A 17,387-nucleotide genomic window follows, 5' to 3' on the forward strand; every position below is an offset into this window, starting at 1 on the left:
TGACTATGACACGAAATCTCATGATACTAGGCTGAGTACAAGCAATGGTTGGATAAGGGTGGCTGTATGTCAATCAGTGTCTGATGACATCATGATTAGGCGTCACGGTGGCGCAGTGGTTAGCACGATCGCCTCACAGCAAGAAGGTCCCAGGTTCGAGCCCCGGGGTTGTCCAACCTTGGCGGCCTTCCCAAGTCGTCCTCTGTGTGGGGTTTGCATGTTCTCCCCGTGTCTGTGTGGGTTTCCTCCCACAGTCCGAAGACATGTAAGGTCAGGTGAATCAGCCATACTAAGTTGTCGCTAGGCGTGTGTGTGTGTGTGTGGGGGGGGGTTGTGATGGCCTGGCGGCCTGTCCAGGCTGTCTCCCCACCTGCTGCACAATGACTGCTGGGATAGGCTCCAGCATCCCCGTGACCCTGGGTAGGATAAGCGGTTTGGATAATTGATGGAGGGATGACATCATGATTATCAGAAAATGAGACTTGCTGAGAGAAGCTGGACTAAAGGGCTCTCAAAAAAGAGAAACTGAATTTACATTTTATGCTCGGAATTTTTTTTTCAGTAGAAAGAGGACGGTACAAAATGCGCAATGATTAAATGGGTAGGTGATGTTCGAAAACAGTCTTTCAGTTCCAGTCTGACTTTAACACTAAAAAACTGGAACATGGATGGACATTTCTCTCTCACTTTTCACTTCATGTGCCCTGAAGCTGCCACTCGGTACCTCCTCGTCTCGCCAGGGTGTTATTATATCTTCATCAGCCACAGCCACGCTCAATCACACCCAGGCAAGTTGCCCATGGCCACTGTTCTGTGAGGACATGGGGAGGGAGAGCGCAAGAGAGAGAGAGAGTAGCAAAGTTACTCTCCAAGAGTAAGGAAGCGAGGTTGAGGATTTTTTTTCCCCGTTTGGCGTTAATGAGGCGACTTAGGTTTCCGACTCCCACACACAGAAGAAAAATGTCCTTCAGCGATATTCTGAAGAGCGCCATCAAAGACCGCCAGCACTTTTCACCTGTTCACTGTGAATTGGTATTTTATGGGTAGGGATGAGTCTCGTTTTCTCAAGTTGTCATCATACTTTACTGGTGCACTTTCTGGCTTTCCAGAGTTGATGCTCTCGTGAAAATGGAGTGTTTGTTTGAGCGAAAATCATGCACCATTTCATCAGAGCTGCCACGTGCTGGTTTCTCCACTCGTTAGAAAGGGTTAACCCTTGCTGAAAATCCACCAGGGCTTTTAACAGTCTCTTCGATTCATTTCTATGGTACATTCCATCTCCTCTGTCATGGTGATGATTTTTTTTTCTTTTCATCTTTTTGGCTTTTGATGAAGTTGCTGTAACCTCACTCCCACATAGAAGGAGGAAGCAGAGAATGTAGGAGGGGGCACAAGAGGAGAGGAAGAGAAGCATGCTGAAGGACAAAGAGGTAGTGGCAAGAGAGAGAGAGAGAGATTTGATAGTTTTTCATCTTGATGAAGCATGACAATGTTACCCGACATATCGGTTTACAAAGTGTCGCCAGATGTGTGTCTCGCAGGTTTGGTGATGGATCTGGCAGACAGACAGGTAGATGTTGACGTCGTGACGTTGTGTAGTATTACAAAATAGGATTAAAATGGTGCAACAGAGGACAAAGCAAAACACAAGGACAACAGTGCAAAACTAAAACAATGCAAACACAAGGTTGGCATGTTCAGTTATGGAGTTGTGGTTTCCTGTGAAAAGTCTGTTCAAGTATAAAATCCATTTACAACTTGGTGCAGCTCAATTCCATGCAAAGCTAAATAGCAGGGCTGCAGGGTGGCAATGAGGCATCTTGAACTGAGAGAGAGGAGAGGGAGGGAGGGCGAGCAAGGAGAGGGGATGGGAGTACATGAAAGAGGAGGCAGATAGAGGAGATGGCGGAGGAAAGAAGGATGGCCGCTGGTCTCGTGAGGTATTTCGGAGGCTGTGAGAAAAGGAATGTGATTGCCCGAGGTCGCTCCGGGATATCGACCGGGACACGGGGAAGAACAGGACCAGACAAACAATTTGTTCCCCCGGACCTCATTTAAATTGAAGCCGTGTTCCAGGCAGACGGGCAGAAAAGTAGACAGACAGACACACAGACGGGTAAATCAGAGACCGATAAAGGAAAGGGACACACAGAGATGACAGATAGACAGAAAAACAAAGACATACAGACAGACAGCCATACAGATGAAAACCATAAAGTAAAAATCCAGAGGGACGCACTGCACAAACTGAACTCCTTGCAAGGGAAATCATTTTTTATCCAGACAACGCGTGCTATTTGTCATCTACTGAGCCCAATAATTCTGCAAAGCCGTTTTTGTACAAGACTGTCTTGTGATTAAGAAAACTCATCTTGATTTTGTTTTGCTGAGAGGCTCCATCTGTTTCCAAGTTCCCTCTGACGGGAAACCGGCCCAAATGTGCGGTGGCAGGATGTCAGGTCACTGTCAACAGCAATGAATGAATGATTTGTCTTATTTTTAAGAGTCAAACTCCCCCTACGTTTTCTCTTTTGTAAGAGTGTGATGGAGCATAACGCTTTCAGGTAGCCAAATGGGGACGGGCAGCAAGAACAAGACAAAAAGATGGACAGTTGGACTTATATGCCCTTGAGAGACAGTCAAACAGAAGCACATGCATCAAGATGTACAGGCAGGCAAATATTAACAAGAAACAGGCGTGTCGTGGTGGCGTTGCAAGCAACAGAAGCATGGCCAGCAGATAGTGATGCTAATCTTCCAGCCTGAATAGTGAAAACTGGGCTGTGCTGCTGAATGACTGGCGAGAACAACGTCGCCCCCTCATCACGGCTGAAATCTCCCCACGGGCGCTGCTCACCCCGCGCTCACAAGCAGGTAGTGAATATTTAAAAGCGTATTAATTTTTCTTCCTCTTGACAGCTCCCGTGATGCTTCGCTCCATTTCTTTCCCTTTCTCTCCCTCCTCGGCTCCACGGTTACCCACAAGGCCCAGAGGCCTGCGACTGTTTAAGCTCAAGCGGCTTGTTTAAGCGCAATGATTTTTGTATTCATTATTTATTTAGAGAGGGCGACACAAAGCGCTCACTCCATCACCCGTAATTAGTGTGTCTTAATTAGGCCTGGTTAATGGCCGGAGCTGTCGTTTAGCCGAGCGCAACCTGCAGCTTCTGGCTAAATGACACATCTCCCAGGGATAGCACGCTACTGTGCTGCTACACTGCAGAGCGCTGAAGTCAACAATGAAGACTGGGGGGGAAAAGCACACGGGTCGACGAGTTGCTAGACAACTATGCAAATGGATGAATTACAACTAGGGCCGGGTGACACAGATGAAACCGCTTATAGTGATCCAAAGTCACCTGACAGAAGCATTTCTATGCTAACGCCGCTGAAATAATTCAGTTATTGTGATCAAACAGTCGGCTTAGAGCAATCATACTGGGTCTTGCATACATTTGAAAATAAAGAAAAAAGCTCTTGTAAAACCAGGGTAATTCAGGAAATCTAATGTTAAAATGTTCAATTCTTCTTTCACGTACACCCATGGTACTGAATGGCGCCATCTCCACTCTGAAACGAAGCGTAGCGTAGCTTTAGCGCTGTAGCTTTAGCTGGCTAACATTAGCAGTTGACTTTGGTACTGTCATTAGATATGCTAACTGTGCCGGATTTGGAAATGTAGGGCTACTAACAGTTAGCAAGGACACTTTTGAGTTGCATTGCACATTAGGTTGTTTTATTTTGTTGCAGGGAACAGGAGCTCACTTATATGAGTCAGCTACCAAATAGTTAACCTAAAACCGATAAGCCCAAGCCTGTTGTTCTGTTTCCTTATTAAAACAGGTGGCTGTAGAAAAATTACTCTAACGCTTTGATATCTTAATGACAAAACACAATTAGGTCAAAGCCTAGTATATGGCTGGACCGTGTATGGTCAATGTTCGAAATTGTGGCCAATTTGTTACAGGGATAGTCAGCGGTAGTGTCTATAATGTGAATTCCTGGATAATAAATGTTCATCTGCAGTTTCCTGTAGTGGTCCCAGTAATATTTGTTGTAAAAGTGTACCGAAGTAGCATATCACAAAAAAAAGACTATAATGTAGTAGCAAGAACAATACTTTCCACTCATACTGATTTGAAAGAGAACTTAATTTAATTGTAAGTATACCTATCCTAATGATCTGTTACCTCCCCCTCCTCTTTCATCTGTTTCTATCTGCGGATGTCTCTCATTTTTCTAAGACTCTATTGACAGACGAATTCACAAAGAATGGATTGCGGCCACTGATGGCACCATGAATTCTATCTGCTCCTTCTCAAGGTCTGATTCACAAAGGTATTGCGCTAATGATATTACAGCACAAGCACGCCCATAAATTTTGCAGCCGAGTGCAATTCGCCCTTGTTTTGCGTGACTGCAATTATACACGTAGCAAAGTGTAAATGGTGGCTTTGCGCCAAGAACACAGTAGGCAGGTTCAGTGTCATCCTTGATGTCATCAACTATATTAAGAATTACTTGACCCGGCGACCTGTATCTGCAAATGATGTCGGTCTCAGTTAAATGAAGAAATGATATTCTCTTTCGAAATATCCGCTCACAAGCACACCTGGCACGACGATGCCGTCGCCTGGCTACAGTCACTGCTGCCATGATCACTGGAACGTCTGGGCGTCAGTTACCACCAACTCTCTGAAGATGCTAATCATTTTCACTGGTTTTGCAATGAGGCTCATTTGCATAGAATGGGGCCAATTTTGCACCAAATGTATGCATATTACCTAATGTAAATATGTGAAAATAGCACCTGAGCACCGAGACGCTGTTTGCTTGGCAGCGCAGTTAAGGGTACAGTTCACCTTTTGCGGGAGCTTTGAGAATTACACGGTTTCTTTTTGTCTTATTTGTGCAGATTTAGCGGCCGCAAAACCCACGCAATCCTTCTGTGAATTGTGATTATTATTTAGGTTGCTTTAACTAGGCACTCTCCCTCATGCCTCTCCGCGCTCGGCTGACCAATCGTGTAACTTCAGTGACGTTGTTGGTCACCTGATCCAGTGGCCCAGTCAGACAGCGACATTCGCATTTGTAGGGCTGGCCTGCTGGTCCGGTCCAGCCGAAAAACATGACTGTCTGAGAAGTTTAAGTTTTCATAAGTCATGCCCATTTCCAGTTCATGCCCCAGCATTTCTGATTTTATACAAATAAAAATACAAAAACAAATAATTTTGCTGTCTTATGAAATGCAGATACAAGTACAAAGTTTGACTTCTCTCAACACCTCCAGGAGTCATTCCCCTCAAAGGGCAACTGCTCGCTCAGAGTTATGGATTTGTGTATCCTTGCTTCTGTTTTGTCTGCATAAACCTCATTTGTAACCTGATTTGCCCCCCCCCCCACACACCTCATCCCCTGCAGTTTAGAATGGATGGGTCGATAGCTAGCAAGGGCTCTCAAGGAAGAGGACAATTTGATTTATTGTTTTATTTTATTTCAAACATAAAACAACAAAAAATAGATGAACACAATGATAATAATAATAAAAAAATGAAATGAACAATAAACCTACACAACAAACCCAATAAACAAACAACACAAATTAAAGGACAGGGGGACAGGGGGAGGACTATCGAGAAACAATCAATTACACTCGACTGTAAATCTCAGAGCAGCAGTCCGCTCTGCGTCCTCCGCCCTGTCAGCGAGCGGGCGAACTACACCGTGGCGAGCGCTATAGAACGCCGCTGACTTTAAAGGTAGTGCCGCTTATCCCTCCGCTGTCATTTCAAATGGGATTTGGTGTCGCCCACGGTGACGACAACAGCACATTGACGTCTGTGAGGGCACTGTGAGCAGGGAGGGTCATCTTGTAGGTGATGGGATTGGGGGTTTTTCTTGTTGGTTTTCTCGATATTTCCTCTCACGGCCTCATCACGTTATTCCACAGAAATGGAGATCAGGTCTTCTAAACAGGCTTTTGTATCGGGCAGAGGAGTAGATGCATGCCGGCAGTAACTGGTCCCTTGCTGAGTGACGTAAGACCGCAGAGCCCCCACCCCACCCGCCCGCCCCATCCCTCCATACTACCATCTGTCAGTCAACACAGAGAGGACAGGAAGCGAGGTGACAGGGGCGCAAGGAAGGAGGGAAGGAGAGAAAGAGTAAAAAGATGTACCTGTCTAAGCTCAGAGCCTGAGGGTTGCTCTGTGTGTGTGTGTGTGTGTGGGAGGAAGGGAGAGAGAGAGAGACATGGAGAGGCAGGAATAACGAGGCAAGGATGGACTATACACCCTGAACAGCTTCTTTTTCAGTTAAGAGAGAGAGTGGGCTGGAGGGGGAGAGGAGAGAGAGAGAGAGAGAGGTCACAAGAGGTCATCTATGTTTTTACCTCAGCTAAAGGTGCTGAGAACAGAGGGAGGGGGTAGGGAGGTAGAAAGATTGACAGCTAATGGCTGAGGAGAACAAAGTGTGTGTGTGTGTGTGGTGGGCTGGGGGGGGGGGTAACAAGCCCAGTGGAGGGAAAGAGGAAGCCCACTCCTCACTTTGCCCTTGGAAAGGTTTTCTTTCTCCTGCCCGTCACTCCAGATAACAAGTGGGGTGACTTGGTGTGGATCCTTCTGGATTTTCTGGATTCAGACCTCCGGAGAGGAAATGGAGTGAAACACACAGGCAGGAAGAGCTATTCACCATGACTCAAATCTTCGAAGTCCGCTCATATTTCTGCAAGTCTTGCCTCCCTCAGTTACTACCGCTGATGTCTGACAAACTTCCCAGGAGCACATCAGCCTATGTGACTTACACTGAAAAGTTGAATGTGAATTGATATTGCTTTTTTAATTATCTGTATTATCAATCTGTGCCAAACAGTTTCTATTAAATATTATATTATAGGGTTTTTTCCCCCTGGAAACCATCACTAACCCATGATGGTCTCCGGAAAAAGAAAAAACGCTATTTCTGCCCCTTATCCTGTTGAGCACTTTTGAAGCCATCTTAATAGATTATACATTAGATATTATATTTATTATATTATTATCCACTATTGGCCGATCCCTGTGTCAATAAATATGTTGCAGACTGAATAAATACATTGAAAGAATGTAACTGGAGAAAGACAGAGACAAAGAGAGGGAGAGAGCAAGGGGGGCTTAAATCGGGGACTGGATTTAATGGAGCCAAGGATGCGTAGACACAGACTGGGTTAATTCCAGGGAGACTAAACTGCCCTGAATTGAGTGATGTTGTTTCGTAAGAGCTTAGTCATGTCTTCTGTCTACGAACAGCTGAGCGCAGTATGTTTTAGGCCGGTGTTAACCTATCGCTGAGTCAGAGAATACTAGTCTGGGATGCTGCTCAGTTTATGGAAGCACATCAAAATCTGTGTCAGCTGTTGCAGCCCAGCACAGGAAGACACAGGTCAGCTAAATGAATGAAAACACTAGCTGTGTGTTTCAAAGTCGGACCGAAGATGAAACTAATATTTTCTGACATCACTTATTTACCTTCATCATCATGTATTTTGTAGTCTCTTTCATCCAAAAAACCATATATTTTCAAGTATTGAAGGTAGAATTCAGTTTTTCTGTTTTCCTATTTTTAAAAGAGCTTTCCCGGGTCCAGCTTCTCTCCGCCGATCTCATATTCTGATACTCCTGTTGTTGTCATGAGACGCGCTCATTTACAGCCAATCAGATCAGAGCATCAAAATATGAAACCCCGCCCACCCTAACTGCTAGCTCTTGCTTGTACTTGTTACGCAAAGGTCAGCTCATGAATATTAACGAGTACTACACCACTCCCTCGCAGTTCTTGACACAATTGAGAACAGTTTTGGATAAAGGTATAAAAAAGACACAATGCTAGTCATTTACTGGGGCAAGATGAGGCCACTGGGAGGGCTCCAAGATGGAGGAGGGACACAGGGTTTTATTAACGGAACTACTTCAATGTCTCTCTTCAGCACATTGTGTGGGCCGGTACTCAGCCGTGGTAGAGCCTCTGAGGCTCTCTCTCCGTTTGTTCATCGTCTCTCTCTGAGCATCTTTTCTCCACGTCTCTTTCGTAGCATCTTTTTCCCCAGAACCTGTGTTCACATCCATATGTCAGTGTCAGTCCAGGACCCAGCTTGACTGCAGTATATAAAGGAAAGGTTAGGTATTTGACACACCTGAGGCTGATCAGTCAGCCTCGCTATCGCGTCTGCTCTCCCGTCACCCACACCCCTTCTCTCCACTTGCAGCTGATGCTAAGCCACACCCTACTGCCACATTTACAAAAGAAAAATTGTTTTTGAATGATTGATTATGCCGTCTGGGTTTTAGTAAGTTAAAGATGATTACTGATTTGAGTTAATTTTTAAGAACCGCTATGGAATGCTACAGGAAAATGACTCATTATTAAGATGTCATTTCTTCTTCCTCTACCTGTCTTCCTTCTCCTCCTCCTTGATGGTTCTAATCCTCCACCTGTTGTGTCCTCCACCTCCTCCTAACAGTTCCGCTCCCTCCTCTTTCGTCCATCCCCGTTTTCTCTGTCTCTCTGGTTGTCAAGATTACTCAAAAATAACAACACTCTTGTGATCTTCAGCCGTGACCCCTATAATAGACAGAGACAAGCAATTACATTTTATTTTGTTCATCTGTTTTTATTTTCCTTGTGTTTTTCATTCTTCTTGAGAGAGACATAAAAACAATAAAAAAATGACTCGGCAACAACATCTACAGCAAGCTTTAAGACAAAGACACTGCAGTAGAGGAGGAAGAAAAATCAGATTTAGTCCTTCATGATTCAACAGACACACACACAAATATATATAGCAGCTGGATAGCTCAGTAGGTAAGAACATCGGCTTTCCCACCGGAGACTGGGGGTTCAAACCTCAGTTGGGCCAAGTCTCTAGTTAGAGTCTGTGGCTTAGACTCTGCTATACAAGCCAACTAGCTCAGATATGAGTGAGAGTAACACAAATAGAGTCATAACAGCTCAGACGTCTCCCGGGTTAACAAAGTCCGTGTCCGGTGTTGGGGAACCAGGGCAACCTGATGAGAAATGGGCTACTTGAACAAGACATTTATGGACAAGGGCCGAGAACCTGGAACTGATGGAATGCTACTATGACAGCAGACCCCAAGGAGAGGGGTTATTTGAACTGTGTACCAGTAGGAGACCTACTTACCCACTGACTCAGAAGCAGCTAGTGGCTCAATGCTCGAACACCAATAAAAGTACACTGCTACTGTCACAACTAGAGATGGAGAGGCTCCAAAAGGATGACTATACAATTCTTCACCCTGAATGGCCACTCAGTAGGCACGATATAAATGAGGATAGACTCCAACCGACTGAAACAATCCTACCAGCCATGACAGCTGAAGCTACTGAGGTTCAGTGACAGGTTCATGGACAGACTAAAGACAGTCAACCTCTGGGCTCGGCTTCCATGACTCAGTGACAGTACCATCCCAAAGCCTGCTTGCAGATGTGAACACAGCCTTATGCAATATATTGGCTGCCACCATAACAGAAAACAACAAGCCTGTGTTTGCCACTGCATCCATAATCCTGGCGATTCTTGGGTACAGGATTAAGAACACAGGTCACCAACAGTACCCTCCATGGAAAAGAAGGCTGGAAGCCAAGATCACAGCAGCACAGAGAGATGTTAGCCAGTTAACAGGGGTGCAGAAAGGTGTGGTGAAAGACAGGCCTTGGTTGAAGAAGTGCAGCAAGATGTCCATATGTGAGGCCCTGGAAACTGCTAAACAAAGGCTCACAGCTTAGTCCACCAGGCTGAAGAGATACACTAGAGAAGCAGAAGCCAAAAGAGCCTGTTCCTCAAAGAACCATCCAAAGTGTACTCCCAGCTGCAGAGTAAGTCAAGTCAAGTTTGTGTAACAAGGGAACAACATCAGACCCACCTAGAGCAGAGACTGGGCAATACTGGCAGGATATATGTGAAAAGGAGGCATCACACAACACCAATACCCAGTGGCTGGTGTACCTACGAGCAGACCACAGCAATATCCCAGAACAAGAACCAGTTATCACCACAATGGCCGACATCCAACGATGAGTCTCAAACATGAAGAGCTGGGCTGCAACAGGCCCTGAAATTATTCATATCTACTGGCTGAAGAAGCTAACGGCACTCCATGAACGCCTGGTGAAACAGATGAACCTGCGGCTAACATCAGGGTCTAACCCCGACTGGCTAACACGGGAGAACAATACTCATCATGAAGGATCCCCATGACAACCTGCCTCTCCACAACATGGAAGATCCTGTCAGGCATCATAGCAGCTAAGCTGAATGGGCACATGAGTCAATACATGAGTGAAACTCAGAAAGGAATTGGGAACAACAACATATGGTCAAAGCATCAGCTACTGGTTGATAGAGCAGTCACCGAAGACTGGACAGGCCAACCTGAGCATAGCCTGGATTGACTACAAGAAAGCCTACGATTCAATGCCCCACGCATGGTTACAGGAGTGCTTGGCACTATACAAAGCCAACATGACACTAATAGTCTTCATCAAAAACTCAATGCGGCAGTGGAAAACAACACTAGAGGCCAACTCAAAGGCAATCACGCAGGTAACCATCAAATGTGGCACATGCAAAGGATGCGCTATCCCTGCTGCTGTTCTGCATAGGCCTTAACCCTCTCAGTCAGATCATCACAAAGAGTGGATATGGATACTGGCTCAGAAGTGGAGTTACCATTAGCCATCTCCTATACATGGATGATATCAAGCTGTATGCCAGGAATGAGCGCGACATTGACACGCTGATCTACCTCACATGGATCTACAGCGATGACATCGGAACATCATTCAGACCAGACAAGTGTGGTCAAATGGTGGCAAAAAGAGGAAAGGAGGGGCGTCTGGGTAGCGTAGCGGTCTATTCCGTTACCTACCAACACGGGGGTCGGCGGTTCGAATCCCCATGTTACCTGCGGCCTGGTCGGGCGTCTCTACAGACAGAATTGGCCGTGTCTGCGGGTGGGAAGCTGGATGTGAAGAGTAGGGTAATTGGCCAAAGTACAATTGGGGAGAAAAAGGCAAGAAAAAAAAGAGGAAAGGTGGTGAGGACTGAAGGGTTGAATTAAAAGATGGGAGGATAACAGACATACAGGACAGGTACCAGTATCTGGGTACTCCACAGGCAAATGGAAACCATGAGGAGGCAGCAAGGAGGTCAGCTACAGCCAAATGCCTCCAGAGAATGAGGCAGGTCATGAGAAGCCAGCTCAATGGGAAGAATAAGATCCAAGGCATCAACACATATGCCCTAACAGTCATCAGATACCCAGCTTGAATGATAAGCTGCCCAAAGGAGGAGGTAAAGGCCACAGGTATCAGTACACGGAAACACCTCACAATGCACAGAGGGCTCCACCTGAAGTCCAGCAGCCTGAGACTGTGAGTGTCAGAGCCACTATTCAGGATGAAACAAGGAACATCCACGAGTACATCAGAAAGAGGGCTCCCCAGGTTGAACTGCTAAGTGAGTACCTCAGGCAGCAGAAGACAGAGTGGGGATATAAGAAGAGGAGGTTTCATGGAAGACCAAGTCCCTCCTTGGGATGTACCATCGACAGAAGACGTGGCTGATGGTGAGAAATCCTACCAGTGGCTAGAAAAGACTGGACTTAGGGACAGCACAGAGGCTCTGATCATAGCAGCACAAGTACAGGCACTCAGCATCAGATCGGTTGAAGCAGGGGTCTACCACACCGGACAAGACCCAGATGCAGGATATGCAAAGATACCCCTGAGAAGGTCCAGCACTTAGAAACAGGGTGTAAAATGCTAGCTAGGAAAGCGTACACTGAAAGGCCTAACCAAGTGGCTGAGATAGTGTACAGCAGGGATAGGCAACATGGTCCAGAAAGGTCCGGTGTGGGTGCAGGTCTTTGTTCCAACCAAGGACTTGCACACCTGAGTCTACAAATCAAGGTCCTTAGCAAAGACTATTGGTTGATCTATAGAATCAGGTGTGTAACTGCTTGGTTGGAACAAAGACCTGCACCCACACCGGACCTTTCTGGACCATGTTGCCCATCCCTGGTGTACAGGAATATCTGTGCTGAATACAGACTGGAAGTCTCCAAGTCCAAATGGGAGACACTACCAAAGGTGGTTGAGAATGGCAGAGCTAAGATCCTGTGGGACTTCAAGCAGGTGCTGGCTATCCAACCAGACATTGTGGTCGACAAGGAACAGAAGACAGCAGTAGTGATCCATGTAGCAATCCCGAATGATGGCAACATCAGGAAGAAAGCACATGAGAAGCTAGAGAAATACCAAGAGCTGAAGCAAGAACTAGATTGGATGTAGAAGGTGAAATCCACAGTAGTCCCAGCAGTAATAGGAGCACTAGGGGCTGTGACCCCCAAACTGGGAGAGTGGCTCCAGCAGATTCAAGAAACAACATCTGAGGTCTCTGTCCAGAAGAGTGCAATCCTAGGAACAGCTAAGATACTGCGCAGAACCCTCAAACTCCCAGGCCTCTGGTAGAGGACCCGAACTTGAGGAAGACACATACCACCCGAAAAGGGGTGAGAGGGAGATTTTTTTCTATTACGTGGCTCACGCTTTTCAAGGCTGACTGTTTAATTGTACCAAGTTAGTTTTACGTGCCTATGTGACATAGTACAAAAGAGAAAGCCAAAGCTTTAAGAGGGTATTCAACATTTATTCTTTCGTGTTTGAGTCCGAGGCGTGACGATGACGATGGGGAGTTTCAAGGACCATCCTGAAAAGATTACAGCGCTTTCAAATGTGCTATCGATTCAACGCGGGCTCAGTGCATTTGTTGCAGCTGACGGCTTCAGCACAGATGAAAGAAAGCTAAAAGAAAAAGACGGAAGAAGATGGTGAATCATTTGTTGAGGATATAACCCTCTGTTGCTGCATCCAGGCAGTCAAGCTAGAGGCGTTTGAATGAAACGGGCTGAAAATAGCCGATTTGTATGTATTTTTGGACCCGGCCTCTCAATTTGGGTTTGTTATAAATAGGAACTAACTGTTTGGTTGTACTTTGAACAGCTGCAGACAGCTATATCTGAGAGAGAGGGTGATTTAAATAGATTCAGCTTCATTTTTACATTGGAAATAGACCACATGCAGCTCTTCTCTTTGAAAGCCCTGTGTGCCCCCAACAAACTGAAATTCACAGGAAACAAAGACCATGGGATATTTCTCCTCGGGAGTGGGGGGAGTTCATGCTAATTTTCATGGGTAGGCTAGTTATATGATTTGCCATAGCCTCACACGTTTCATGCGGTGTCCCTTCGACCCCAGATATTTATCCTGAGGACAGAAAATAACATGCTACGCTCTCTGCTCGACCAGGGTCATTAATGCAATATGAGGGAAGCCTTTAGAAAAAAAGAAAAGAAATCTCGCTTCAGAGCACACTGATAAAAGACTACTACTCTCTAGTGCGGAAAATGTAAAATGCACAGGGAACTTGTGTGTTTCTACAGGAAACCTGTCGCCAGCTCAGACGAATGTGCATATCTCTTAAATAGATAAGGCCCTAATCTACACGACGTTTGATCAATGTTTAATCTACTGGAGAAATTCTATTAAAAGGCTGAGGGGCTCATTAGCCAATAGATCTTAATCCTATTATTGCCCCGGCGGTGGGGGACCATAAGCCCATCTGCCTGTCGCACTGTGGGGGGATCCTATTGGTGGCGGGCGGCGGAGAAGGTCAGAAAGCAACGGTGCACCATTTTCATAATGAGAGCGCGGCACCACGCGTCTCGCACAATCATAAAAAAAGCCATCACCGGCTAGTGTAGACACATTTAATCACTCTTTGAAAAATTAGAAATAATAAAATTCCTGGCCCCGCCATGTTTAGCTCCATTTTGCAATCAGGAGCGTTATAGCGTCGCCTCCATCTCGTCTGGCTTGCGGCCCCGCTTAGATTAAATGTTGGTTGAAATATCATAGCTATCTGCCCCGAGGCCTGTCATCGAAAATAAAATGGGGCTTGTTCTCCCTGAGTCTTTATAGGGGAAAAAACGACCAGGTGTAGCTGGTAGCCTGTTGCCGAGGACAGGCCGGGAAGCGAATGGGTGGAGAAGGAGAGGAAGGGGGGAAGAAAGAGACAGAGAAGAGTGTGGAAAGAGAGAGACCGAAAAAAGATACGAGAAAGAGGAGAGGAAGAAAGTTGTGCACACGCCGTCTGAATCCCATAATAAAGACCACAGCCGAGAGAGGAAGTAGAGTAAAGGATAGCCCCGCCCACCACCACCCCCCCCGGCTCCCTCGCTGAACAGTGCTGTTGTGTACACAAACATTACTTCTCTCAATTGACAACCACCCAAAGGCTCAACGCCTTTCGCGTTGCTTCTTTACTCGCCACCTCATGGGTGCCTCTGCTGTCCAAGTCAAACACGATAAAAGTAGATGCACACGTGTGCACAAACATGCATGTTTGTCCATGTTTGACTACATAAGCACATGTAAGTGTGTTTGTGCATGTGTGTCTTATATTTGAATCTGTGTATTTATGTCTATGGTTGACTGCATGAACGTTCAAAAGCGTGTGTGTGTGTGTGTGTGTGAAGGGATTAGTTGACATGGGATTTCCTGCACCATTTCAATCATACCAAACAGGTTTATCTCGGGCTCTCAGGAATCGCCATTGTGATACTACATATGCATTCATGACCTGCTGTCTGTTGTCGATGTGTGTGTCCTTGTCTGGTTGTGTGACTACGCTTGGTCGATACAGCTTATAGACACGATCCCCTTAAACGCTCAACGCGTTGTTACGACAATTATGACTCCGTCAATGTTTGAAAATGCCCACCAGGCGGGATTGATGCTCGATAGCCGATTCACAGAGCAGAACACGTTTTGAATTAGACGTGTGTCCGATAGTGACTGTATGTACTGTAGGTGTCCTCATCATGTCCTTCCCTCCTCCTCCTCTTTTCTCTCCCTCCTTCTCTTCCTCCAGACATCGACGAGTGTTCAGATGGCTTCGTAGAATGTGACAGCAAAGCCATTTGTGTCAACCTGCCCGGCTGGTACCACTGCGAGTGTCGCGACGGTTACCACGACAACGGCTTGTTCTCAGCCAATGGGGAGTCGTGTGTAGGTGAGTTTAGCCCGCTTCCTCCCTCCCTCCCCACGACACAAAATATACTCGACATCTCAGCTTTGTTTTCGGGTTCGCTACACAGTGGAACCACAACTTCCCTTGGCTATGTAGTAGCATCCTGTAGCAGGCCACCGCTGTGCATGACGACACCCTGTCTGCACGTGTTACCACGCTGCAGCCTTATCACGCAGCACGCTGTCAGGGACGGCAACGGAGAGCTTTTGATTACGGCACGTTTTTTCAGAAACAATTCAAGAAAAAAAAAAATCAATTTCTTTTCATTCCCAGAATGTTGGTTGAGGCTCTGGAGAGGTAATGGTATGATTGGGAAGGCCATTAACCGGTGTGTGTTCCCTCCCAAAACATCAAGTTTGCGTTCCGCCTCCTGTTTGGTTTCTGGAACATTGTCTGTGATACAGCCTCTCAGGAGAGGCGTCAAGCTGTCAAAATGGAAACCCTCAATCTGCTGTAACAACCGAGGCTACCCTTTAACAATGGTGCTAGCTCCGCTCCACTCGCTGGGCCTGCCTTGGCTGTCAGCCTTGGCGGTGTGAGACGAGGGGGGGGGGGGCATATTAAAAGCCCTCTCGGAGAGAAACGAACCTGTCACACACAGCATTTCACCAAGTAGTTTAAATTTGAATAAAAGTGGGATTCCAGGGTTACATTATAGATGTACAGTACCTTGTAGGATACTGTCGCAGGTTTGAAAATAATCAGGGGCGTCCAGGTAGCATAGCGGTCTATTCCATTGCATATCAACACGGGGATCGCCGGTTCGATTCCCCATGTTGCCTCCGGCTTGGTCGGGCGTCCCTGCAGCCACGATTAGCCGTGTCTGCGGGTGGGAAGCCGGATGTGGGTATGTGTCCTGGTTGCTGCACTAGCGCCTCCTCTGGTCAGTCGGGGCGGGGGTGCCTGTTTGGGGGGGAGGGGAAACTGCGGGGGGGTAGCGTGATCCTCCCACGCGCTACATCCTCCTGGTGAAACTCCTCACTGTCAGGTGAAAAGAAGTGGCTAGCGACTCCACATGTATAGGAGGAGGCATGTGGTAGTCTGCAGCCCTCCCCGGATCAGCCGAGGGGGTGGAGCAGCAACCAGGACGGCTCGGAAGAGTGAGGTGATGGGGGGGGGGGGGGGTAGACAGGCATGCAATAGATGCTGAGTGGACTGACTAAATAAGCATTAACAGATTCATAATCATTGTCTGAGGTACTAATGGAGTACATCTTGCAATAAGCAGAACTTAATGACTCACAAGTTGTGGTAAAACAAGAAGTAGCTTGCTCAAGGACACACAGTACATGGCTATTGGCAGACTCGTACTGATGGCGGTTGAACCTGTGAACTTCCTGTCGAAAGGAAGGTGTCGCTGACCTCTCAAGGCTGCCCCAGATCCAAATTATTAAAGCAAATGTTGGGCTTTTTTTGTTCCTTTTCAGAAGTAAATACACCAGCGAGCCTCGTGTCCGTGTGTACCGCCAAAACCGTACGACCCCATTTTGAGCGTGTGCAGGGCATCATCTGTTTGGTTTTTTTTGTTCCATGCAGATATTAATGAATGCAAGACGGGGAGGAACACCTGTGCCAACGACACGGTGTGCTTCAACCTGGAGGGGGGCTACGACTGCCGGTGTCCCCACGGGCGAAACTGCACCGGCGACTGTATCCATGACAACAAGGTCAAGCACAGCGGGCAGATTTGGGTGCTGGACAGCGACCGGTGCTCCGTCTGCTCCTGCCAGGTGAGAGAGAGGGAGGGAGGGTGTGTGTGTGAGTGAGAGAGAGAGAGGCTCGGAGGGGAGGGTGTGTGTGTGTCAGAGGTATAGAGAGTGAGCGAAAGTGTGTGTGAGCGAGAGAGATGGAGGCTGTGTGAGTGAGAGATGGAGGGTGTGTGAGGTAGAGAGAAAGGGAGCGAGAGAGTGTGTGAGTGAGAGAGATGAGGGTGTGTGAGGTAGAGAGAGAGAAAGGAAGTGAGAGTGTGAGTGAGAGAGATGAGGGTGTGTGAGGTAGAGAGAGAGGAGTGAGAGTGTGAGTGAGGGTGTGTGAGGTAGAGAGAGAGAAAGGAAGTGAGAGTGTGAGTGAGAGAGATGGAGGGTGTGTGAGGTAGAGAGCGAGAAAGGGAGTGAGAGAGATGGAGGGTGTGTGAGGTAGAGAGAGAGAAAGGGAGTGAGAGACTGAGTGAGAGAGATGGAGGGTGTGTGAGGTAGAGAGAGAAAGGGAGTGAGAGACTGAGTGAGAGAGATGGAGGGTG

General features: G+C 46.9%; 1 protein-coding gene across 1 annotated transcript in view; it reads left to right on the forward strand.

Annotated features, from left to right (window-relative positions):
• The window catches only part of nell2a (neural EGFL like 2a), a 183,550-nt gene that overhangs the window by 143,629 nt on the left and 22,534 nt on the right, over positions 1-17,387 (forward strand). The window contains exons 16-17 of the mRNA XM_056281703.1: positions 14,990-15,130; positions 16,685-16,878. Coding sequence (XP_056137678.1) covers positions 14,990-15,130; positions 16,685-16,878 — 335 coding nt within the window. The remainder of the gene's footprint in view (positions 1-14,989; positions 15,131-16,684; positions 16,879-17,387) is intronic.

Source organism: Lampris incognitus, chromosome 6, assembly GCF_029633865.1.
Source record: "Lampris incognitus isolate fLamInc1 chromosome 6, fLamInc1.hap2, whole genome shotgun sequence".
Taxonomy (NCBI): domain Eukaryota; kingdom Metazoa; phylum Chordata; class Actinopteri; order Lampriformes; family Lampridae; genus Lampris; species Lampris incognitus.